General features: G+C 45.8%; 1 protein-coding gene across 5 annotated transcripts in view; it reads right to left on the bottom strand.

Moving 5' to 3' along the window:
- Window positions 1–22,732, bottom strand: part of LOC138504626 (aminopeptidase N-like) — a 554,696-nt gene that overhangs the window by 196,843 nt on the left and 335,121 nt on the right. For all 5 annotated transcript variants that reach the window (XR_011279874.1, XM_069625220.1, XM_069625223.1 and 2 more), the window contains one exon: window positions 3,984–4,138. Coding sequence is in view for 4 of the 5 variants with exons in the window: in XM_069625220.1 (XP_069481321.1) it covers window positions 3,984–4,138 (155 nt within the window). In the remaining variant the exon portion in view is untranslated. The remainder of the gene's footprint in view (window positions 1–3,983; window positions 4,139–22,732) is intronic.

Below are 22,732 nucleotides of genomic sequence, written 5' to 3'. Positions count from 1 at the left end.
GGGAATCCAGACGTGGACCCCTTGCTCACTATTCTTAGAGAGGCACAGATCCACCCTACTGATGAGGTCCAACCAGACCGAAACACGTGTCTGGGGTTTCTGTTGGTACTCTTGTTCAGAGGAGAATTGCCTTGCATTTCGGTGCTGGACTGCCCCAGGGCAGGACAAAGACTGATATGTTTGGGATATTTCTTCTCTGTGAAAAGATAGTGAGCTAAAGACTCTGGGTAAGTCTCTCGTAACCAGGACTAATGTCTGGCAGAGAGACTCCCAGGACCCCCCTTGTTAAATCTGCATATTTAAGTAACTTTGGGTCTCACCCTAAGTTACTAGGGGAATCCAGACGTGGACCCCTTGCTCACTATTCTTAGAGAGGCACAGATCCACCCTACTGATGAGGTCCAACCAGACCGAAACACGTGTCTGGGGTTTCTGTTGGTACTCTTGTTCAGAGGAGAATTGCCTTGCATTTCGGTGCTGGACTGCCCCAGGGCAGGACAAAGACTGATATGTTTGGGATATTTCTTCTCTGTGAAAAGATAGTGAGCTAAAGACTCTGGGTAAGTCTCTCGTAACCAGGACTAATGTCTGGCAGAGAGACTCCCAGGACCCCCCTTGTTAAATCTGCATATTTAAGTAACTTTGGGTCTCACCCTAAGTTACTAGGGGAATCCAGACGTGGACCCCTTGCTCACTATTCTTAGAGAGGCACAGATCCACCCTACTGATGAGGTCCAACCAGACCGAAACACGTGTCTGGGGTTTCTGTTGGTACTCTTGTTCAGAGGAGAATTGCCTTGCATTTCGGTGCTGGACTGCCCCAGGGCAGGACAAAGACTGATATGTTTGGGATATTTCTTCTCTGTGAAAAGATAGTGAGCTAAAGACTCTGGGTAAGTCTCTCGTAACCAGGACTAATGTCTGGCAGAGAGACTCCCAGGACCCCCCTTGTTAAATCTGCATATTTAAGTAACTTTGGGTCTCACCCTAAGTTACTAGGGGAATCCAGACGTGGACCCCTTGCTCACTATTCTTAGAGAGGCACAGATCCACCCTACTGATGAGGTCCAACCAGACCGAAACACGTGTCTGGGGTTTCTGTTGGTACTCTTGTTCAGAGGAGAATTGCCTTGCATTTCGGTGCTGGACTGCCCCAGGGCAGGACAAAGACTGATATGTTTGGGATATTTCTTCTCTGTGAAAAGATAGTGAGCTAAAGACTCTGGGTAAGTCTCTCGTAACCAGGACTAATGTCTGGCAGAGAGACTCCCAGGACCCCCCTTGTTAAATCTGCATATTTAAGTAACTTTGGGTCTCACCCTAAGTTACTAGGGGAATCCAGACGTGGACCCCTTGCTCACTATTCTTAGAGAGGCACAGATCCACCCTACTGATGAGGTCCAACCAGACCGAAACACGTGTCTGGGGTTTCTGTTGGTACTCTTGTTCAGAGGAGAATTGCCTTGCATTTCGGTGCTGGACTGCCCCAGGGCAGGACAAAGACTGATATGTTTGGGATATTTCTTCTCTGTGAAAAGATAGTGAGCTAAAGACTCTGGGTAAGTCTCTCGTAACCAGGACTAATGTCTGGCAGAGAGACTCCCAGGACCCCCCTTGTTAAATCTGCATATTTAAGTAACTTTGGGTCTCACCCTAAGTTACTAGGGGAATCCAGACGTGGACCCCTTGCTCACTATTCTTAGAGAGGCACAGATCCACCCTACTGATGAGGTCCAACCAGACCGAAACATGTGTCTGGGGTTTCTGTTGGTACTCTTGTTCAGAGGAGAATTGCCTTGCATTTCGGTGCTGGACTGCCCCAGGGCAGGACAAAGACTGATATGTTTGGGATATTTCTTCTCTGTGAAAAGATAGTGAGCTAAAGACTCTGGGTAAGTCTCTCGTAACCAGGACTAATGTCTGGCAGAGAGACTCCCAGGACCCCCCTTGTTAAATCTGCATATTTAAGTAACTTTGGGTCTCACCCTAAGTTACTAGGGGAATCCAGACGTGGACCCCTTGCTCACTATTCTTAGAGAGGCACAGATCCACCCTACTGATGAGGTCCAACCAGACCGAAACACGTGTCTGGGGTTTCTGTTGGTACTCTTGTTCAGAGGAGAATTGCCTTGCATTTCGGTGCTGGACTGCCCCAGGGCAGGACAAAGACTGATATGTTTGGGATATTTCTTCTCTGTGAAAAGATAGTGAGCTAAAGACTCTGGGTAAGTCTCTCGTAACCAGGACTAATGTCTGGCAGAGAGACTCCCAGGACCCCCCTTGTTAAATCTGCATATTTAAGTAACTTTGGGTCTCACCCTAAGTTACTAGGGGAATCCAGACGTGGACCCCTTGCTCACTATTCTTAGAGAGGCACAGATCCACCCTACTGATGAGGTCCAACCAGACCGAAACACGTGTCTGGGGTTTCTGTTGGTACTCTTGTTCAGAGGAGAATTGCCTTGCATTTCGGTGCTGGACTGCCCCAGGGCAGGACAAAGACTGATATGTTTGGGATATTTCTTCTCTGTGAAAAGATAGTGAGCTAAAGACTCTGGGTAAGTCTCTCGTAACCAGGACTAATGTCTGGCAGAGAGACTCCCAGGACCCCCCTTGTTAAATCTGCATATTTAAGTAACTTTGGGTCTCACCCTAAGTTACTAGGGGAATCCAGACGTGGATCCTTTGCTCACTATTCTTAGAGAGGCACAGATCCACCCTACTGATGAGGTCCAACCAGACCGAAACACGTGTCTGGGGTTTCTGTTGGTACTCTTGTTCAGAGGAGAATTGCCTTGCATTTCGGTGCTGGACTGCCCCAGGGCAGGACAAAGACTGATATGTTTGGGATATTTCTTCTCTGTGAAAAGATAGTGAGCTAAAGACTCTGGGTAAGTCTCTCGTAACCAGGACTAATGTCTGGCAGAGAGACTCCCAGGACCCCCCTTGTTAAATCAGGAAATTAAACCTACATTTTATCTACCGGCGTCTAGACATTCTATCTGGAAAACCCATAATGTTTTTATATAGAATGACATATTTAGGGATATATTAATTATCTTTTGCCTGTACACGTGTTACTCTGGTGCACCAATCCCATATTTTAGCTTTATATTAAAGTTGTTTTCATTGGTGTAGAAAGGAGCTTCCCTGCCATTACTAAATCCTATTTGAGAAAGAATAGTTTATTTCTATGGGCAAATTGGAAGAGTTTTGGGTTCATTGTTTTTTCCACAGCCTTCATATGAAGCAAATTCATATTTTTTTGACCTACATATTTGTTCTTCAGTTGATCCGTTCTCCTTCTTGTCTTAATCGTGGTGTTTAATGAAGTCACGCGCATCTTAACTATTGTCGGCACTACGGGTCAATGTTTGGCTAAACCTAAAAATGAGCACCAACATTGTCCACAATCCTTGTTAACTATCTATATCTTTAGTAAACATTTGAAACCATGTTTGGTAGAGAACAAACGTCTCAATATATAGCAGGTGGAGGTTCCCTTTAGTGTGGACATTGTTTGCTGGAACTTCTAATAAACGGCCGGCGGGACTAGCTCAACATTTTAAGGCATGAATTTAATATGAAACAAAAAGGACAAACCAGATTTTCCCTTGCATACAAACATGCCCCATGCCATTTTCAAAATCATGGAAAATTGGTGCCTTCTCAATGTTTATACATGGTTTATTTGTTGCTTTGCATTCCGACACACAGTTTGGCCCAAGCAAGTATAACGGACAAGACACAAATTAGGATCAAAGGACTCATTCCAACACCAAAGACCCGACACCCATTAAGATGAGCAGCCGCTACTCAACGACGAGGTGCACAATCTCAGTGTCTCGTTCCATCACTCTATTATTACATTGCAATTTTAAGTTCATTTAAAACAAGTTTCTACATTTTAAAGGACAAAATTACAAATCCACAAGAAAATTGGGAGAAAATGTGAAGTTACTCAGATGTGACATGAATAGTACCTGGTGGGCGAGCTCGTGGGCTATTACAATCAGCACCCGTTCCTTGTTCCCACTGGATGACACGTCCGAGTCGTAGAGCAGGGCGGTCTCCCGGTAGGTCACCAGCCCCCAATTCTCCATGGCCCCGGCACTGAAATCCGGAAGGGCGATCTGATCTGCAGCAAAAAGAAAGATCCTCATTGGCGAAAGAATGGCCGATCAATGTACAGGAGACATGTGTTTAAGAGAAAACTTTGCAGGTCCACTTTCTGTGTCACGTACACTGCATTCACACACAGGTCCTTGCCTCTGATAGACATTGTGGCTTAAAGCAAATAGCCTTCAAACAGAATTTCATGATCCAAGAACATACACTTTAATCTTTATGATATGATATGAAATGGCATTTATAACACGCCTATACACAAGTGTTTCAAGGCGCACTGAGGCAAGGGAGGGGGAACAGAGGGAAGACATACAGCGATCCGACTAGGCCAGGTGACATTCAGATTGCGCAAGTGCATGGGAAGGGGGAAAGTGCAAGGGGGGGAAGTGCAGTACATGGGATAAAAGAATAATAACAATAAGTAAATCCGGCCAGCTGGTGTCAAGTGCAAGGGTAGGTGCAGACATCCGGTGTCAAGTGCTGTTAGTGGGACTGTAGGGATACAGAGACAGTCACAGTTGCAGGGGGTTGCTAGAAACGCAGTGCAGGTGTGCGACTGACAGTGGAGGGGACCTGGGCCCGAGATCAGAGGGTGTCCTGGTAACCAGTGCAGTTTCAGCCAGGGATTCAGCAGGGGAGAGGAGGAGAAAAAGCAGAAGCAAAGAGAAAGGTTTTCAGGTGCTTCCGGAACTGGAGATGGTTCTCAAGTTTCAGAGAGGCAGGGAGGCTGTTCCAGAGGGAGGCCCCAGCCGAAGAAAGAGGTCTACCACCAACTCGTTGCTTGGAGAAGCGACTGGCCCTGAGGGAGTTGAAGGCGGATGAGCGAAGAGCTCGAGAAGGAAGATATTTAGGAAGAGAGAGTTGACGGTATTGAGGCCCCAGGCCCCAGAAGGCCTTGTGGAAAATGCAGGGGGTTTTGAACTTAATTCTTGCAGCCACCGGGAGCCAGTGCAGAGATTGCAGTCCTGGAGAGATACATTTCCTGGGCTTGAGGCCAAGCACAAGGCTTGCAGTCCTGTTCTGGATAAGTTGCAAAGGGCGGAGAGTAGAGGCAGGCTGATTTAGAAAGAGGCTGTTGTAATAGTCCAGCCTAGAGAGTACCAGAGCTCTGGAGACAGTGAGCTTCTGGGGGAAGGAGAGGAAAGGAAGAATACCTCTGAGGAGGTGCAGCTGGTAGTGTGACTTCTTAGAGACATCAGAGATGTGAGGAGAGAAGGAGAGCGTGGAGTTGAAGATGACCCTAAGGTTTTTAGCCTCAGAGGTGGGAGCAGGAAGAGGGCCAAGAGGGGCCGGCCAGAGAGTGACAGGAAAGGAGGGAGTGGTTGTGCCGATGAGGAGAATCTCAGTCTTACTGGCATTAAGATGGAGATCATTGGCAGCGTACCACTCCTGGATGGCTGACAGTCAGAGATAAGAGAGGGAGAAGAGGTGGCTGAGGGTAACCTGAAAATGATGAGCTGAGTGTCATCCGCATAGCACTGGATGTTGGGGCAGAGCGCAGCAATGTGGTGGGCAAGAAGTGCCAGGTATTGGTTAAACAGCCAGGGAGAGAGGTTAGACCCCTGGGGAACACCACAGGTAGAGATAGAGATAGAGGAGAGGAAGGACCCAAGTTGAACCTGGGAGGGTCGATCAGAGAGGAAAGAAGTCAGCCACGACAGGGTCTGACCAGTGATCCCCAGGTTATCACAGAGACGGTTGAGCAGGATGGTATGGTTGACTGTTTCAAAGGCAGAAGAGAGATCAAGTAAGATGAGGACACAGGGGGTGTTGGAGTCAAGGTTGGAGAGCAGGTCTTCACGGATGTTCAGGAGAGCAGTTTCCGTTCCATGCTTCTGGTAGCTCTGAAGCCAGACTGGTAGTCATGGAGGCAACCAACAGATTCAGTGTGAAGATTAAGCTGGGAGATGGCCAGCTTTTCCAGGAGTTTGCCAAGGAAAGGAGTGATGGAGATTGGGTGATAGTTGGCCGGTAAAGCTGCATTGTGTGCTGCGCCAGTTTTAGGCACTCCTAACTATAAAAAGATCTTTAGACTATTCGTGAGTGAGAGTGAAGGATGTGCATTGGTGGTTTTGACACAGGAACAAGGTGGAAGAAATAGGCCGTGCGGCTATTATTCTTCCATGCTGGACCCTGTAGCGCGCGCAGTACCACGATGTTTGCGATCTGTTGCCGCGGCTGCTGCATCAGTGAAACAAACGGAAAGAATGGTATTGGGGCACACTTTAATTCTGATGGTGCCACATGCCATAGACGTTCTATTAAATAGGACACAGACGCAACACCTCACCTCAGCTAGACTGACAAGATATGAGCTCATCTTGTTTGCACCCCACATCCAAATTATGAGGTGTAGCGCATTGAATCCTGCAGAATTAATGCCACTGCCCATAGCAGAAATTGGTGACAACGAATCACCACCCCATGATTGTTTAATGATCACTGAAGAAGAAACAAAGGGAAGAATTGACTTGAGCGACATCCCACAGAAAGAGCCAGATTGGGAGTTATTTTGTGATGGCTCTTGTTTTAAATTACCTGATGGCACATCAACGGCCGCATATGCAATTACTACCCTAAAGAGAGTTGTAGAAAGCAGAAGGATCCCCTACCATTCGGCACAAGCCGCAGAAATAATAGCACTGACCCGAGCCTGTGAACTCTCTGAGAATTTGAACGTGAATATTTATACTGACAGCCAGTACGCCTTTGGCGTGGTTCATAACTTTGTCCGACTTTGGGCTGAGAGGGGTTTCTTGACATCACATGGGGCCAGGATTCAGCATGGGCCTTTGATTGTGCGATTGTTGTCTGCACTCATGTTTCCAAAGTGCCTAGCTATAGTGAAGTGCGAGGTGCATAAAAAGGTAACATGTAAAGTGGGAGAGGGAAACGCATTTGCAGACAGGATTGCGAAGCAAACAGCCACAGATTTGGGAAATAAAATGATGACAGTACAGACTGAGGAAGTACCTTGTATGATAGAGAATGGAGTTGCCACAGTCAAAGAAATGCAGGCTGAGGCCACGACCGAAGAGATTCAGGGGTGGGCTGAGGGCTCTGCTGAGTTAGATTTGGAGGGATGTTGGGTGGACAAAGAGACCAAGAACTGGATGTTGCCAAATTGTTACGTACCCGCAATGGTTATAATGGCGCATTGCCCTACCCACATTTGCGCAAAGAAGATGGTACAGCATTTATCCACAGTATGAAAGAATGAGCACATAAAAAAGAATGCAGAAAGGCTAGTGCAGAATTGTATTACGTGCCTGCAACACAATGTAGGGAAGGGAACCGTGACTCCATTAGGTAGTTTTGGCCCACCCTGTATGCCTTTTGAGGTGGTCCATTTTGATTTCATAGAAATGGAAAGGTGCCAGAACTACAAATATGTGTTAGTGGTGATTTGTGCATTTAGCAAGTGGGTGGAGGCATATCCTTTAAAAGACTGTACTGCCATGTCAACAGCAAAAGTAATGTTAAAGGAGTATTTCTCCCGGTTTGGGTTGCTCCATGTCCTATGGTCAGACAACGGCCCACACTTTGTGGGCGCAGTAGTGCTACAGATCTGTGCAGGTCTGCAGATAGAGAAGAGATTCCACAGTTCCAGGCATCCCAGTTCTGCCGGGCTTGTGGAGAGACATAACGGAATCTTAAAGTCAAAGATAGCTAAAATCTGCGCTGGGAGCAAATTGAGTTGGGTGGATGCATTACGCCTAGCGCTATTGTGCATGCGCACGTCTGTGCAGGCTAGAACTGGGCTCTCCCCCTATGAGATTATAATGGGGAGACCGGCAAATGTGTGGTGCGCACCGCAGCCCAAAAGATTATGTGAGGTCGAGCATCCTATGTTAAGCACGTACTGTGGCCTTTTAATGCAGAAGTTGCGTTTGATTCATCAGCATGTGCAGGAGGCGTTACCAGTGCGATATATCGGACCGGGGCACTCGCTGGAGCCTGGAAGTTGGGTCTTAATAAAGAACTTTGAGCGGAAGACAGCATTAGCCCCCAGGTGGCAAGGCCCCTACCAAGTACTTTTGGCAACGCAAACGGCCATTCGAGTAGACGGACGGAAGGCATGGATCCATGCGACACATGCAAAAAGATTCCCAGGACTGCTGACAACTTCCGACGACCAGAGAAAGGAAACGGTCTCGGAAACAAAAGAAACCGTTGCCAGTCCATTGCCACAGCACCAGTCTGAGCGAGAAGTGAAAGTTGAAACAAAGCCCAAGTGAGAAGTGAAACTCGAAACAGAGCCTGAGGAGGCTGCCAGTAAGGGGAGAGGGCGAAAAGTCCCCCAACGTTGCCCAGCAGAAACAACATCACTGCCGAGCGACACAAACCTTGCATTGCAAACACGAGCAGAAACAACGCGTGTACCCCTTTGGCGCCCACCAGTTTCTACAAATGCACCAAAGCCAAAGAAAGAAACTACATCATTGCCACGGCGCTCATCGCTACCCATCATTGTGCCATAGGCTGACACTGAACCTGATACTGGAAGTGCAACGGCACTATTCACGGATCATACAATACCAGGAGTGAACCGGTATAATTTGCGGCCTCGACAGGCAAAGTGATCCACAGATCTTTGGTGCTTTTCTTTTGCCTTTGGTTCCACTCACGTATGGAGTAGGAGCCAGGGGAGTAGAGGAGAGAAGTGTGAGAGTTGTGCAAGTCGGACAATTCAAGACTCACGGTTCCTCGATGCGCTTATAAAAGTACATGTGTCCTAAACCAGAGCAGGACAAGCTGGATGCACATAGTACACTATCAATAAAGAGCTGCTCAGATATCGTCTGAGCAGTGGGAGAAAGAACAACTAATCTTGCTCAGAGTGGACAAGTGATCTAGGCTGTGAAAGGGCTGGCAGAATTGAACTGTGACATTTTTCGTTTAACTTTTCTGGCATCGAGAACGAGAGACATTTGCAACGAACTTTGCCAGCAAGAAGAAGTACAATGAAGAACAAATCAAGACCGGTTTCAGCCTCCTCCTGCACCCCTGCTGAAAAGACGATAGATTTAGAGACTGTACATTTAGGGAAAAAGCATGGTAAAAGGAATAAGGTACTGATTTGGACATTGGTCCTGTGTTTCTTAAGTATGGTAGTACCAACAATAACAGCTATTACACTATGGTTCCTGGAGGACGTGCACCCATTAGAAACACTTTTGACAAAAGCAGCTACTGAAAGCCTGGTTCATGTAATCACTGCTACTTTGCCCCCAATGGAAGAAAGACATAGAGAAGGATACAGCAACAATACATTGTTGCTCATCATGAACATGACCCATGCGGTTTTAAAGAAAAAAGATTGCTGGGTTTGTGCCCATTTACCGCAGCACGGTGGGAAAGGGATAGGCTGGTATGTACAACCGTTACCATTGGTTTATTCATGTGAAGCATCGTTGAGTGCAATGTTCTTTGGGAAATGGAACAAGAGTAATACTGGTCAGCTAGATCAGACCAATAAGAATGAATTTGAGGAAGTGATCATGAGACCTGTGGGTTGTTCCATATTCCACAAAGCTTGCGTGTTTTCACCAGATCCCATGAGGAAGAATACACGAAAGACAACAAGACTAGAAAGATTACATAAACAGAATAGACCGACCCCGCCAGCAGAAGAAACATCAGTAATGACATTTCGAATGAGGGATGAATGGAATAAAGATGCTGTGCCCCCTGCCTATACAGTGGATCACAGCCCCGAAACTGCTCCCCTATGTTTAAAGAAAAAAGGTCCCTATAAAGTAGGAACGTTTAGCAACTGCCTGAACACAGTGGTTTTAAAGCATGAAATAGAACCCGTGTACGTAGGGGACCCTGTTTACTTTATATGTGGGGCAAAAGCATATCCATGGTTACCTAGGAACTGGGGAGGTACATGCTACCTAGGTCTACTGTTTCCAGGAGTGTTCCTCTTGGAGACAGCAGAAGTAGCCAGACGAACAAAAGGTAGAACTCAAAGGAGTAGCGAGGATGGAATGATAGCAATGGATATAGCCAAATCATTTATACCATTCTTGTCCCAAATAGAAAATTCTTACAATATAAGAAAACTGTCTGGAATATTTAAAAAAACAATAGATTCAACAACGGATATTTTATTGAATATGATGTTAGAAGAAAAAGGAATAAGACTAATGGCACTTCAAAACAGGATGGCTCTCGATATAATATTAGTTGATCGTGGGGGAGTTTGCAAACTCGTAAAAACTGCATGCTGTGTGTATACAGAGAATTACTCCCCTACGATATTTAAAGCAATCCGGAAATTACATGTCATAAGTTCCACACTCTCTACTGAAGAAGGGGGTTGGGGGATAGGATCCTGGTTTTGGGGATTATTGCGGTCTTGGGGATGGAAGTTAATTTCGATACTAATGATGGTATTTGGTATATTCATAACATGCTGCTGTTGCATACAATGCTTCCCAATAATATGCACTGAAATAACTGATGGATGTACTAAGGGATGTATGCACATGGCGTTGAGAGGAAAACAAACACATGACCAAAATAACAGAGACACTGATGAAACAAAAACAGTAAAACAATTCATGGCTATAGATATTAATGATGAAGATGATTCAGACATAGGTACCCTAGACTTATCCTCATCGGAGGAGGATACAATGAATGAATAAGACATTTGGCATACGGCCAAAAGGAGGGTTTGTCAATCTGGAAAAGTGAATACCCTTCATTTGAATGACAGGAGTAACTTGATGGCCATAGGCCAACCGTCTTATGCACCGAATTATAGAAATATAGACTGCTATGCTTGACCAACAAGCAGCCATTTTAAACGTAGCAAGAATCGCCATTTTGCTGGTTAACCATTGCTCATTGCTTTCTGTCTAAACTGCTTTGCAGCTTGCAATTCTTGCGAATTCTGCTTACTCTGCTCAACTGTTAACATTGTTGTCTGAATATGAAAGGACAAGGTCGCGGGACTGAGGAGTTTGTTGAAACTCCTCATGAGTAGCCCAGAAAGGAATGCCTACGCTCCCTCTCTGTAGCCTTGGGAGGAAGCTGCAGGGCATTTAATCACTTCACAGCTGCCAGCCAGTCTCGTACGATGGTAGAATATGTTAGAATAAAACAGCTAAAGGCTTGAATTATGCTCTTCCTACGGCCCCCCCTTCGCAAAACCCTTTAGAGAATGTCGGCTCCCAGGACACGAATAGTACCTCATAAATAGCAGAGCATGGAATGTGGCTCTTCCCCCGTGTGCAGCTTGCTTCCAAGAACAGAACCACTGTGTTCTGTTCAACAACTAAAAGATGCCTCCGCACTTTCTAAATTGCACATTGTTACTAGAATAGACATCGAAAGTGTCATAATTGTCATACCCGTCGGAAATGTCCATCGTCATCCCGAGTTCAAAGAAGCTAACCAAAGGGGGGTGTTAAACATGACTTTGCTGATTGTATGATATGCATTTTGTATATATGTAACTGATGTACGTAATTCGCTCTTTTGCGTCCCTCGAGGTCTAGGAAACTCACGTCGCGGGGCGTGAGACCAGAATTGGCCAATTGATACTATTTTTGCTTGCAATAAACCCTAGCATTGGGAATTTGAACCTCGTGTCTGGCGCATCCTTTCGTGTATGGTTATTGCCTTGTTTCCATAGCACGAGGGACCCCTAGGGGCCCCCTTCAATGCTTTGGAAAATGCTTCTTTGCACTGTGGGTGGCATCCAGGGGATTGTTTCATGTCTTGCCCTACACAACTGATTGGAAACTGTGGCTTTTAACCAGTTTTTCACAAAAAGTGTGCTGTAAAATGCACCATTACAATCCATTATCACCCCGTGGACCCCCTGGTTGACTCTGCCACCCTCGCTATGTCCAGTCACTCCTGCATCTTCATGGCAAATGTTTACGTTGCACCAATTTAAAAATTCGCCAGCCGCCACTGCACAAAAAAACACTTTGGCCCGCTTCCCATTTGGTGTAAATCCAATGTGGGGCACATGAGAATGTACAAGACCAAGTGGTTCCTTGATCAATATTTTTCCCTTAAAGTGGTTGAAGTTTCCCAAAATGTGACACCAGTTTCAAGGACATGCTTTCATGTTTCAAGCCTCATTCCGAGTTTGGTGGTAATCTTGCAGAATTCCTGATCAACTGGATTACCGCTACCTTTACCACCCCTCGGCCTGGCGGATTTCCTGGCAGATTCTGGGAGGTCGTCTAGTTGTGCTAAGCCCCATATTCAGAGTCAATAGGACTCCATGTGGATATTGGCGAAACTACTGAGGGCAGTAAGTTCTTCCAAGCTGAGGACTTCTAGCAGGGGTGACCAAATGTCACAAGAGAGAGTTAATAGTCAAAAACAGGCCAGGCCGCACTTTCCCCCTTTCCTTCGAGTCAGGCAGTTTTTCTTCTCATGGCAGGCATCCGGGGTCCTTCTCTGTAAGGATTCATGAAACCAGCAAGAGCCCACTTCTCTACATGTCTGGGGTGCTCATCGCAATGCACTTATCGCTTGGCTACAGTTTGACCAAGACTCAACAAGTGCTCGCACTCAATATTAGTGTCAATGTTGAGTATACGAGACCGGTGATTGGTGCAACGTCTTAGCTCTTGAAATTGACTCAAAAATAAAAATGATTCTTGACAATATTAGGAAGAGGGCAAATCAAAATGGTGCCTTATCTTACAGGCTGTGACCCAAAATGCTCACAACAAGACCCTCTGTCATGGATAATTGGGCAAATCTGCATTTGAGATTACAATGGCACACCTCTGGACTCTAAGGTTTCCTGAGAGTTTTTCCCTCTGTCCTTCTAATTCTTTCACAGGGTTACTTGTGTTAGCAGAAGTCACTGGCTCACACCTGCTGGATACACTGAGCTATAAGGCAGGGTCTGAGTCGGCTGCTTACTATCTTGGCAGATCAGTGTCAGACTGGCCTCAGAGAAGCACGCAGTAGACACCCACACTGGTCCCCAGCATAGTTTAGGATCTGCCTCTCACCAGTGACATGGGGCAGGTGTGCGCCTCTGCACCAGTGACATGGGGCAGGTGTGTGCCTCTGCACCAGTGACATGGGGCAGGTGTGTGCCTCTGCACCAGTGACATGGGGCAGGTGTGTGCCTCTGCACCAGTGACATGGGGCAGGTGTGTGCCTCTGCCCCAGTGACATGGGGAATGTGGGTGCCTCTGCACCAGTGACATGGGGAAAGTGTGTGCCTCTGCACCAGTGACATGGGGCAGGTGGGTGCCTCTGCACCAGTGACATGGGGCAGGCGTGTGCCTCTGCACCAGTGACATGGGGCAGGTGTGTGCCTCTGCACCAGTGACATGGGGCAGGTGTGTGTCTCTGCACCAGTGACATGGGGAAGGTGTGTGCCTCTGCACCAGTGACATGGGGCAGATGTGTGCCTCTGCCCCAGTGACATGGGGCAGGTGTGTGCCTCTGGACCAGTGACATGGGGAAGGTGTGTGCCTCTGGACCAGTGACATGGGGAAGGTGTGTGCCTCTGCACCAGTGACATGGGGCAGGTGTGTGCCTCTGCACCAGTGACCTGAGGTAGGTGTGTGCCTCTGGACCCCTTCCAGCCTTGACTTGGTGGATCTCACTCTCTGCCATCCACGTTATAAGGGCGCTGACAGCAGTTCTGCTCTAGAACATTCGCCGCTGCTTCTCTCTGGGTGTCGGACTCATGCCTTCCCTTTCTTAGTGTTGGTCTTGAGAAAGCAACTGTGGCACCAACATGGGTTAGTAGAGTTCCACCATATTTAAGTTTTGATGGCGCGGGACCGGTTATTTATACAATTCATCGTATTGGTTGCGGTGCCCCGGACATGGCCCGCTTGGCACGTGCAGTTGTTGCACGCCCCGTCTCTATGGCCCGCTTGGCACGTGCAGTTGTTGCATGCCCCGTCTCTATGGCCCGCTTGGCACGTGCAGTTGTTGCACGCCCCGTCTCTATGGCCCGCTTGGCACGTGCAGTTGTTGCACGCCCCGTCTCTATGGCCCGCTTGGCACGTGCAGTTGTTGCACGCCCCGTCTCTTTGTCAGCGCTGCACCTGGGACACTTCCTTTGCCTGAGAATAACCTTGCTCTCACCCTTCCACGGGTGGGTCCACAAACATTGTGTGTTCTTCATACCGCCACAGTCCTATATCTATACCCCTGCCCTTTTCCCTGTCCCTCGTTCTCCCCGCTCCGGTTATAAGCCCCAGAAGCCTGCCTTAACTTTCTACACACACTTATTTTTCATTGCAGTTCCAAACCACCTCAAGTTTGTGTTCCACTCAGCCTTCAAATTTGGCACAGACCACAGCACCAGCCAGATAACGAGGCGGAGGTGATCAGCTTTCTCTTGTGAATATGTCAGCTGGATACATAGAGACCGAAACAGCTCAACTATTCCACACCCCCCCCACCCACCGTCCACAAGGAGCAAATGTTTAACACAACTGTGCAGTGAGCCTCAAATGGCACCCGTGCTCAAATGGCACCCGTGCAGATGTCATGCACGCATGACTCTTGAATGCACATCTGTGTAGTGAGGCTCAAATGGCAACCGTGGCAAACTCGGAGGCACCGCCTTCTACCACTTAGCCGCGAAAACCTGGAACAACATCCCAAAAGTAATAAGGAACACCAAAGACCACCTTAAATTCAGAAAATTACTAAAAACCTGCCTCTTCAACACCGGAGACTAAAACCGAAACAACAATAAGACAAACGACTCATCAAAAAAGGACATTGACAAATCCCTAGAACCGACAGAAGTACCCTGGGCACCAGTAGGGCTGACGCTGGACAGAGGGGTCCACCCGCGAGACCCAGAGAAACGGATACAATTACTCCAGCCAACCCTTACCATCCCCCACCGCCCGTACAGCCACAACTAGGTTCCACGAGGCTGTGGAACGGACAAGATACCACCAATCACCACACAACCGGGTGTATGGACACTAGCAGCGGCGCTAGTCATGTGGAGGGGGTGAGGAGCATGCAAGGTTATTAAGGGAGCGGGCGGAGGGGACAGCTAGATCCTCAAACGGCCTCGAATGGAAAAACGGGCACGTACCTCCTGAGGCTCAGGGTGTACAAGCATCCCGTCGGGTAAGATTACACGAGCCCAACAGGTTCAGTCCAGGATAGAAATGACTAACGAATACCATTAACAATTTCCTTCTCTGCATACACCTCTCAAACTCCAAACCAAACACAACCACAAACCTCTAGCGCAGCAAACCGCACAAACTTCACTACACTGCAACAACAAAACAAAAAAACACATAGACTAGCACATCAGCACACGACGACTACCGGCCGCATACACCCCAGGCCCAGCCGACGGAACCACCGGGCTCAGGCTGCCAACAGCACATCACTGCAATCTTGCACTTTTCCAGTCTCCACCCACTAACCCACCCTCCCCCCCTCTTTCAGAGCCGCCAGAGCGCCAGGGGACCACTCGGTGGTGATAGTGCGCGGTACAAATGACCTTTAACATTAACATTAACATGTATTGCACGGAGGACCGACCCTTGAATGCACATCTGTGTAGTGAGGCTCAAATGGCACCCGTGCACATGTCATGCACGCAGGATCCTTGAAGGCACCTCTGTGTAGTGAGGCTCAAATGGCACCCGTGCAGATGTCATGCACGCAAGACCCTTGAAGGCACATCTGTGTAGTGAGGCTCAAATGGCACCCGTGTAGATGTCATGCACGCAGGACCCTTGAATGCACATCTGTGTAATGAGGCTCAAATGGCACCTGTGCAGATGTCATGCACGCAGGACCCTTGAATGCACATCTGTGTTATGAGGCTCAAATGGCACCCGTGCAGATGTCATGCACGGAGGACCGACCCTTGAATGCACATCTGTGTAGTGAGGCTCAAATGGCACCCGTGCAGATGTCATGCACGCAGGACCCTTGAAGGCACATGTGTGTAGTGAGGCTCAAATGGCACCCGTGCAGATGTCATGAACGCAGGACCCTTGAAGGCACATCTGCGTAGTGCACGAGGACCCTTGAACGCCGTCTGCCACTTGACCGTAATTTGGGAGGGACTTCCGTGAACATTATTTGAAAGTGGCACCCCCACCCCCCCGACATTTATTTTAGTTGTAGAACCGAATGGTACGAAAAGATTTCTGCGTCGAGAAAATATGGAGTTGTGCTTTCTAAGTACTAAGGGTCTCGAGGACAAGCAATGGCTGGAAAAACTACTCCCAAAGTGGAAGAAGGAAAAGGATGGAAACAGAACATCCTGAATTACGGGGAAAGACGCAACACAATCCTGCCTGGAAACAGTATCACATCATGATGTGTTAAGATGCCCCAAACTATGTGCAGGTGTTATTGATGTACGGAAGAACCTGCTTGCTGACAAAAACACAAATGGTACCTCCCCCAAAAATGCAAATGAGAAACTATGCCTGGACAGTAACACAAAAGGGAGGTCCCAATAACTATCCACAAAGAAAACATAGTTAAAGGTTAGAAATATGGATCTAGAAACAGATGCTGGAAATGCATACACAGGAGGGCAATGCCAGTGTAGCGTTATCTTTCTCTATTCCACCAATGCCATTGTAGAGTTATCTTTCTCTATTCCACCAATGCCAGTGTAGAGTTATCTTTCTCCATTCCACCAATGCCAGTATTGCATTATCTTTCTCTATTCCACCAATGCCAGTGTAGCGTTATCTTTCTCTATTCCACCAATGCCATTGTAGAGTTATCTTTCTCTATTCCACCAATGCCAGTGTAGCGTTATCTTTCTCTATTCCACCAATGCCAGTGTAGCGTTATCTTTCTCTATTCCACCAATGCCAGTGTAGAGTTATCTTTCTCTATTCCACCAATGCCAGTATTGCGTTATCTTTCTCTATTCCACCAATGCCAGTGTAGCGTTATCTTTCTCTATTCCACCAATGCCAGTGTAGAGTTATCTTTCTCTACTCCACCAATGCCAGTATTGCGTTATCTTTCTCTATTCCACCAATGCCAGTGTAGCGTTATCTTTCTCTATTCCACCAATGCCAGTGTAGAGTTATCTTTCTCTATTCCACCAATGCCAGTATTGCGTTATCTTTCTCTATTCCACCAATGCCAGTGTAGCGTTATCTTTCACTATTCCACCATTGCCAGTGTAGCGTTATCTTTCTCTATTCCACCAATGCCAGTGTAGAGTTATCTGCATTATCTTACTCTATTCCACCAATGCCAGTGTAGCGTTATCTTTCTCTATTCCACCAATGCCAGTGTAGAGTTATCTTTCTCTATTCCACCAATGCCAGTATTGCGTTATCTTTCTCTATTCCACCAATGCCAGTGTAGCGTTACCCTTCTCTATTCCACCAATGCCAGTGTAGCGTTTTTGTTCTCTATTCCACCAATGCCAGTGTAGCATTATCTTTTTCTATTGCACCAATACCAGTGTAGAGTTACCTTTCTCTATTCCACCAATGCCAGGGTAGCGTTACCTTTCTCTATTCCACCAATGCCAGTGTAGCATTTTCTTTCTCTAATCCACCAATGCCAGTGTAGCGCTCCCTTTCTCTATTCCACCAATGCCAGTGTAGCGTTATCTTTCTTTATTCAACCAATGCCAGAGCGGCGTTACCTTTCTCTATTCCACCAATGCCAGTATAGCATTATCTTTCTATATTCCACCAATGCCAGTGTAGCATTACCTTTCTCTATTCCACCAATGCCAGTGTAGCGTTATCTGCGTTATCTTTCTCTATTCCATCAATGCCAGTGTAACGTTATCTTTCTTTATTCTACCAATGCCCGTGTAGCGTTACCTTTCTCTATTCCACCAATGCCAGTGTAGCGTTATCTTTCTCTATTCCACCAATGCCAGTGTAGCGTTATCTCTGTTATCTTTCTCTATTCCACCAATGCCAACGTAGCGTTTTCTTTCTCTATTCCACCAATGCCAGTATTGCATTATCTTTCTTTATTCCACCAATGCCAGTGTAGCGTTATCTTTCTCTATTCCACCAATGCCAGTATTGCGGTATCTTTCTAAATTCCACCAATGCCAGTATTGCGTTATCTTTCTCTATTCCACCAATGCCAGTGTAGCGTTATCTTTCTCTATTCCACCAATGCCAGTGTAGAGTTAGCCGCATTATATTTCTCTATTCCACCAATGCCAGTGTAGCGTTATCTTTCTCTATTCCACCAATGCCAGTATTTTGCGTTATCTTTCTCTATTCCACCAATGCCAGTGTAGCGTTATCTTTCTCTATTCCACCAATGCCAGTATTGCGTTATCTTTCTCTATTCCACCATTGCCAGTGTAGCGTTATCTTTCTCTATTCCACCAATGCCAGTGTAGAGATAGCTGCGTTATCTTTCTCTATTCCACCAATGCCAGTATTGCGGTATCTTTCTCTATTCCACCAATGCCAGTGTAGCGTTATCTTTCTCTATTCCACCAATGCCAGTATTGCGTTATCTTTCTCTTTTCCACCAATGCCAGTGTAGAGTAAGCTGCGATATCTTTCTCTATTCCACCAATGACAGTGTAGTGTTATCTTTCTCTATTCCACCAATGCCAGTGTAGCGTTATCTTTCTCTATTCCACCAATGCCAGTATTGCGTTATCTTTCTCTATTCCACCAATGCCAGTGTAGAGTTAGCTGTGTTATCTTTCTCTATTCCACCAATGCCAGTATTGCGTTATCTTTCTCTTTTTCACCAATGCCAGTGTAGCGTTATCTTTCTATATTCCACCAATGCCAGTGTAGAGTTATCTGCGTTATCTTTCTCTATTGCACCAATGCCAGTGTAGCGTTATCTTTCTCTATTCCACCAATGCCAGTGTAGCGTTACCTTTCTTTATTCCACCAATGCCAGTGTAGCGTTATCTTTCTCTATTCCACCAATGCCAGTGTAGAGTTAGCTGTGTTATCTTTCTCTATTCCACCAATGCCAGTGTAGCGTTATCTTTCCCTATTCCACCAATGCCAGTGTAGAGTTATCTGCGTTATCTTTCTCTATTCCACCAATGCCAGTATTGCGTTATCTTTCTCTATTCCACCAATGCCAGTGTAGCGTTTTCTTTCTCTATTCCACCAATGCCAGTATTGTGTTTTCTTTCTCTATTCCACCAATGCCAGTATTGGTTTATCTTTCTCTATTCCACCAATGCCAGTGTAGCGTTATCTTTCTCTATTCCACCAATGCCAGTGTAGAGTTATCTGCATTATCTTCCTCTATTCCACCAATGCCAGTGTAGAGTTATCTGCATTATCTTCCTCTATTCCACCAATGCCAGTGTAGAGTTATCTGCTTTATCTTTCTCTATTACACCAATGCCAATGTATTGTTTTCTTTCTCTATTCCACCAAAGCAAGTATTGCGTTATCTTTCTCTATTCCACCAATGCCAGTATAGCATTATCTTTCTCTATTCCACCAATGCCAATGTAGCATTATCTTTCTCTATTCCACCAATGCCAGTGTAGAGTTATTTTTCTCTATTCCACTAATGCCAGTGTAGCGTTACCTTTCTCTATTCCACCAATGCCAGTGTAGAGTTATCTGCGTTATCTTTCTCTATTCCACCAACGCCAATGTAGTGTTTTCTTTCTCTATTCCACCAATGCCAGTATTGTGTTTTCTTTCTCTATTCCACCAATGCCAGTATTGTGTTAACTTTCTCTATTCCACCAATGCCAATGTAGCGGTTTCTTTCTCTATTCCACCAATGCCAGTGCAGCGTTACCTTTCTCTATTCCACCAATGCCAGTGTAGAATTATCTGTGTTATCTTTCTCTATTCCACCAATGCCAATGTAGCGTTTTCTTTCTCTATTCCACCAATGCCAGTGTAGCGTTACCTTTCTCTATTCCACCAATGCCAGTGTAGAGTTATCCGCGTTATCTTTCTCTAGTCCACCAATGCCAATGTAGCGTTTTCTTTCTCTATTCCACCAATGCCAGTATTGCGTTATCTTTCTCTATTCCACCAATGCCAGTATTGCGTTATCCTTCTCTATTCCACCAATGCCAATGTAGTGTTTTCTTTCTCTATTCCACCAATGCCAGTGTAGCGTTACCTTTCTCTATTCCACCAATGCCAGTGTAGAGTTATCTGCGTTATCTTTCTCTATCCCACCAATGCCAGTATTGTGTTTTCTTTCTGTATTCCACCAATGCCAGTATTGTGTTATCTTTCTCTATTCCACCAATGCCAATGTAGCGTTTTCTTTCTCTATTCCACCAATGCCAGTGCAGCGTTACCTTTCTCTATTCAACCAATGCCAGTGTAGAGTTATCTGTGTTATCTTTCTCTATTCCACCAATGCCAATGTAGCGTTTTCTTTCTCTATTAAACCAATGCCAGTGTAGCGTTACCTTTCTCTATTCCACCAATGCCAGTGTAGAGTTATCCGCGTTATCTTTCTCTAGTCCACCAATGCCAATGTAGCGTTTTCTTTCTCTATTCCACCAATGCCAGTATTGCGTTATCCTTCTCTATTCCACCAATGCCAATGTAGCGTTTTCTTTCTCTATTCCACCAATGCCAGTGTAGCGTTACCTTGCTCTATTCCACCAATGCCGGTGTAGAGTTATCTGCGTTATCTTTCTCTATTCCACCAATGCCAATGTAGCGTTTTCTTTCTCTATTCCACCAATGCCAGTGTAGCATTACCTTTCTCTATTCCACCACTGCCAGTGTAGAGTTATCTGCGTTATCTTTCTCTATTCCACCAATGCCAATGTAGTGTTTTCTTTCTCTATTCCGCCAGTGTAGCGTTTTCTTTCTCTATTCCACCAATGCCAGTATTGCGTTTTCTTTCTCTATTCCACCAATGCCAGTATTGTGTTTTCTTTCTCTATTCCACAAATGCTAGTGTAGCGTTATCTTTCTCTATTCCACCAATGCCAGTATAGGTTTATCTTTCTCTATTCCACCAATGCCAGTGTAGCATTATCTTTGTCTATTCCACCAATGCCAGTGTAGAGTTATCTGCATTATCTTACTCTATTCCACCAATGCCAGTGTAGAGTTATCTGCATTATCTTCCTCTATTCCACCAATGCCAGTGTAGAGTTATCTGCATTATCTTCCTCTATTCCACCAATGCCAGTGTAGAGTTATCTGCTTTATCTTTCTCTATTACACCAATGCCAATGTATTGTTTTCTTTCTCTATTCCACCAATGCAAGTATTGCGTTATCTTTCTCTATTCCACCAATGCCAATGTAGCATTATCTTTCTCTATTCCACCAATGCCAGTGTAGAGTTATTTTTCTCTATTCCACTAATGCCAGTGTAGCGTTACCTTTCTCTATTCCACCAATGCCAGTGTAGAGTTATCTGCGTTATCTTTCTCTATTCCACCAATGCCAATGTAGCGTTTTCTTTCTCTATTCCACCAATGCCAGTATTGTGTTAACTTTCTCTATTCCACCAATGCCAATGTAGTGTTTTCTTTCTCTATTCCACCAATGCCAGTGCAGCGTTACCTTTCTCTATTCCACCAATGCCAGTGTAGAATTATCTGTGTTATCTTTCTCTATTCCACCAATGCCAATGTAGCGTTTTCTTTCTCTATTCCACCAATGCCAGTGTAGCGTTACCTTTCTCTATTCCACCAATGCCAGTGTAGAGTTATCCGCGTTATCTTTCTCTAGTCCACCAATGCCAATGTAGCGTTTTCTTTCTCTATTCCACCAATGCCAGTATTGCGCTATCTTTCTCTATTCCACCAATGCCAGTATTGCGTTATCCTTCTCTATTCCACCAATGCCAATGTAGCATTTTCTTTCTCTATTCCACCAATGCCAGTGTAGCGTTACCTTTCTCTATTCCACCAATGCCAGTGTAGAGTTATCTGCGTTATCTTTCTCTATTCCACCAATGCCAATGTAGCGTTTTCTTTCTCTATTCCACCAATGCCAGTGTAGAGTTATCTGCGTTATCTTTCTCTATTCCACCAATGCCAATGTAGCGTTTTCTTTCTCTATTCCGCCAATGCCAGTATTGCGTTTTCTTTCTCTATTCCACCAATGCCAGTATTGCGTTATCTTTCTCTATTCCACCAATGCCAATGTAGCGTTTTCTTTCTCTATTCCATCAATGCCAGTGTAGCGTTACCTTTCTCTATTCCACCAATAGCAGTGTAGAGTTATCTGCGTTATCTTTCTCTATTCCACCAATGCCAATGTAGCGTTTTCTTTCTCTATTCCACCAATGCCAATGTAGCGTTACCTTTCTCTATTCCACCAATGCTAGTGTAGAGTTATCTGCGTTTTCTTTCGCTATTCCACCAATGCCAGTATTGCATTATCTTTCTCTATTCCACCAATGCCAGTGTAGCGTTACCTTTCTCTATTCCACCAATGCCAGTGTAGAGTTATCTGCGTTATCTTTCTCTATTCCACCAATGCCAATGTAGCGTTTTCTTTCTCTATTCCACCAATGCCAGTGTAGCGTTACCTTTCTCTATTCCACCAATGCCAGTGTAGAGTTATCTGCGTTATCTTTCTATATTCCACCAATGCCAGTGTAGCGTTATCTTTCTCAATTCCACCAATGCCAGTATTGCGTTATCTTTCTCTATTCCACCATTGCCAGTGTAGCGTTATCTT

The sequence above is a fragment of the Ambystoma mexicanum genome, chromosome 11, assembly GCF_040938575.1.
Source record: "Ambystoma mexicanum isolate Mex_15411 chromosome 11, UKY_AmexF1_1, whole genome shotgun sequence".
NCBI lineage: Eukaryota > Metazoa > Chordata > Amphibia > Caudata > Ambystomatidae > Ambystoma > Ambystoma mexicanum.
Note: the sequence above shows the minus strand (reverse complement) of the source record. Positions and strands in the feature narration are given on the sequence as shown.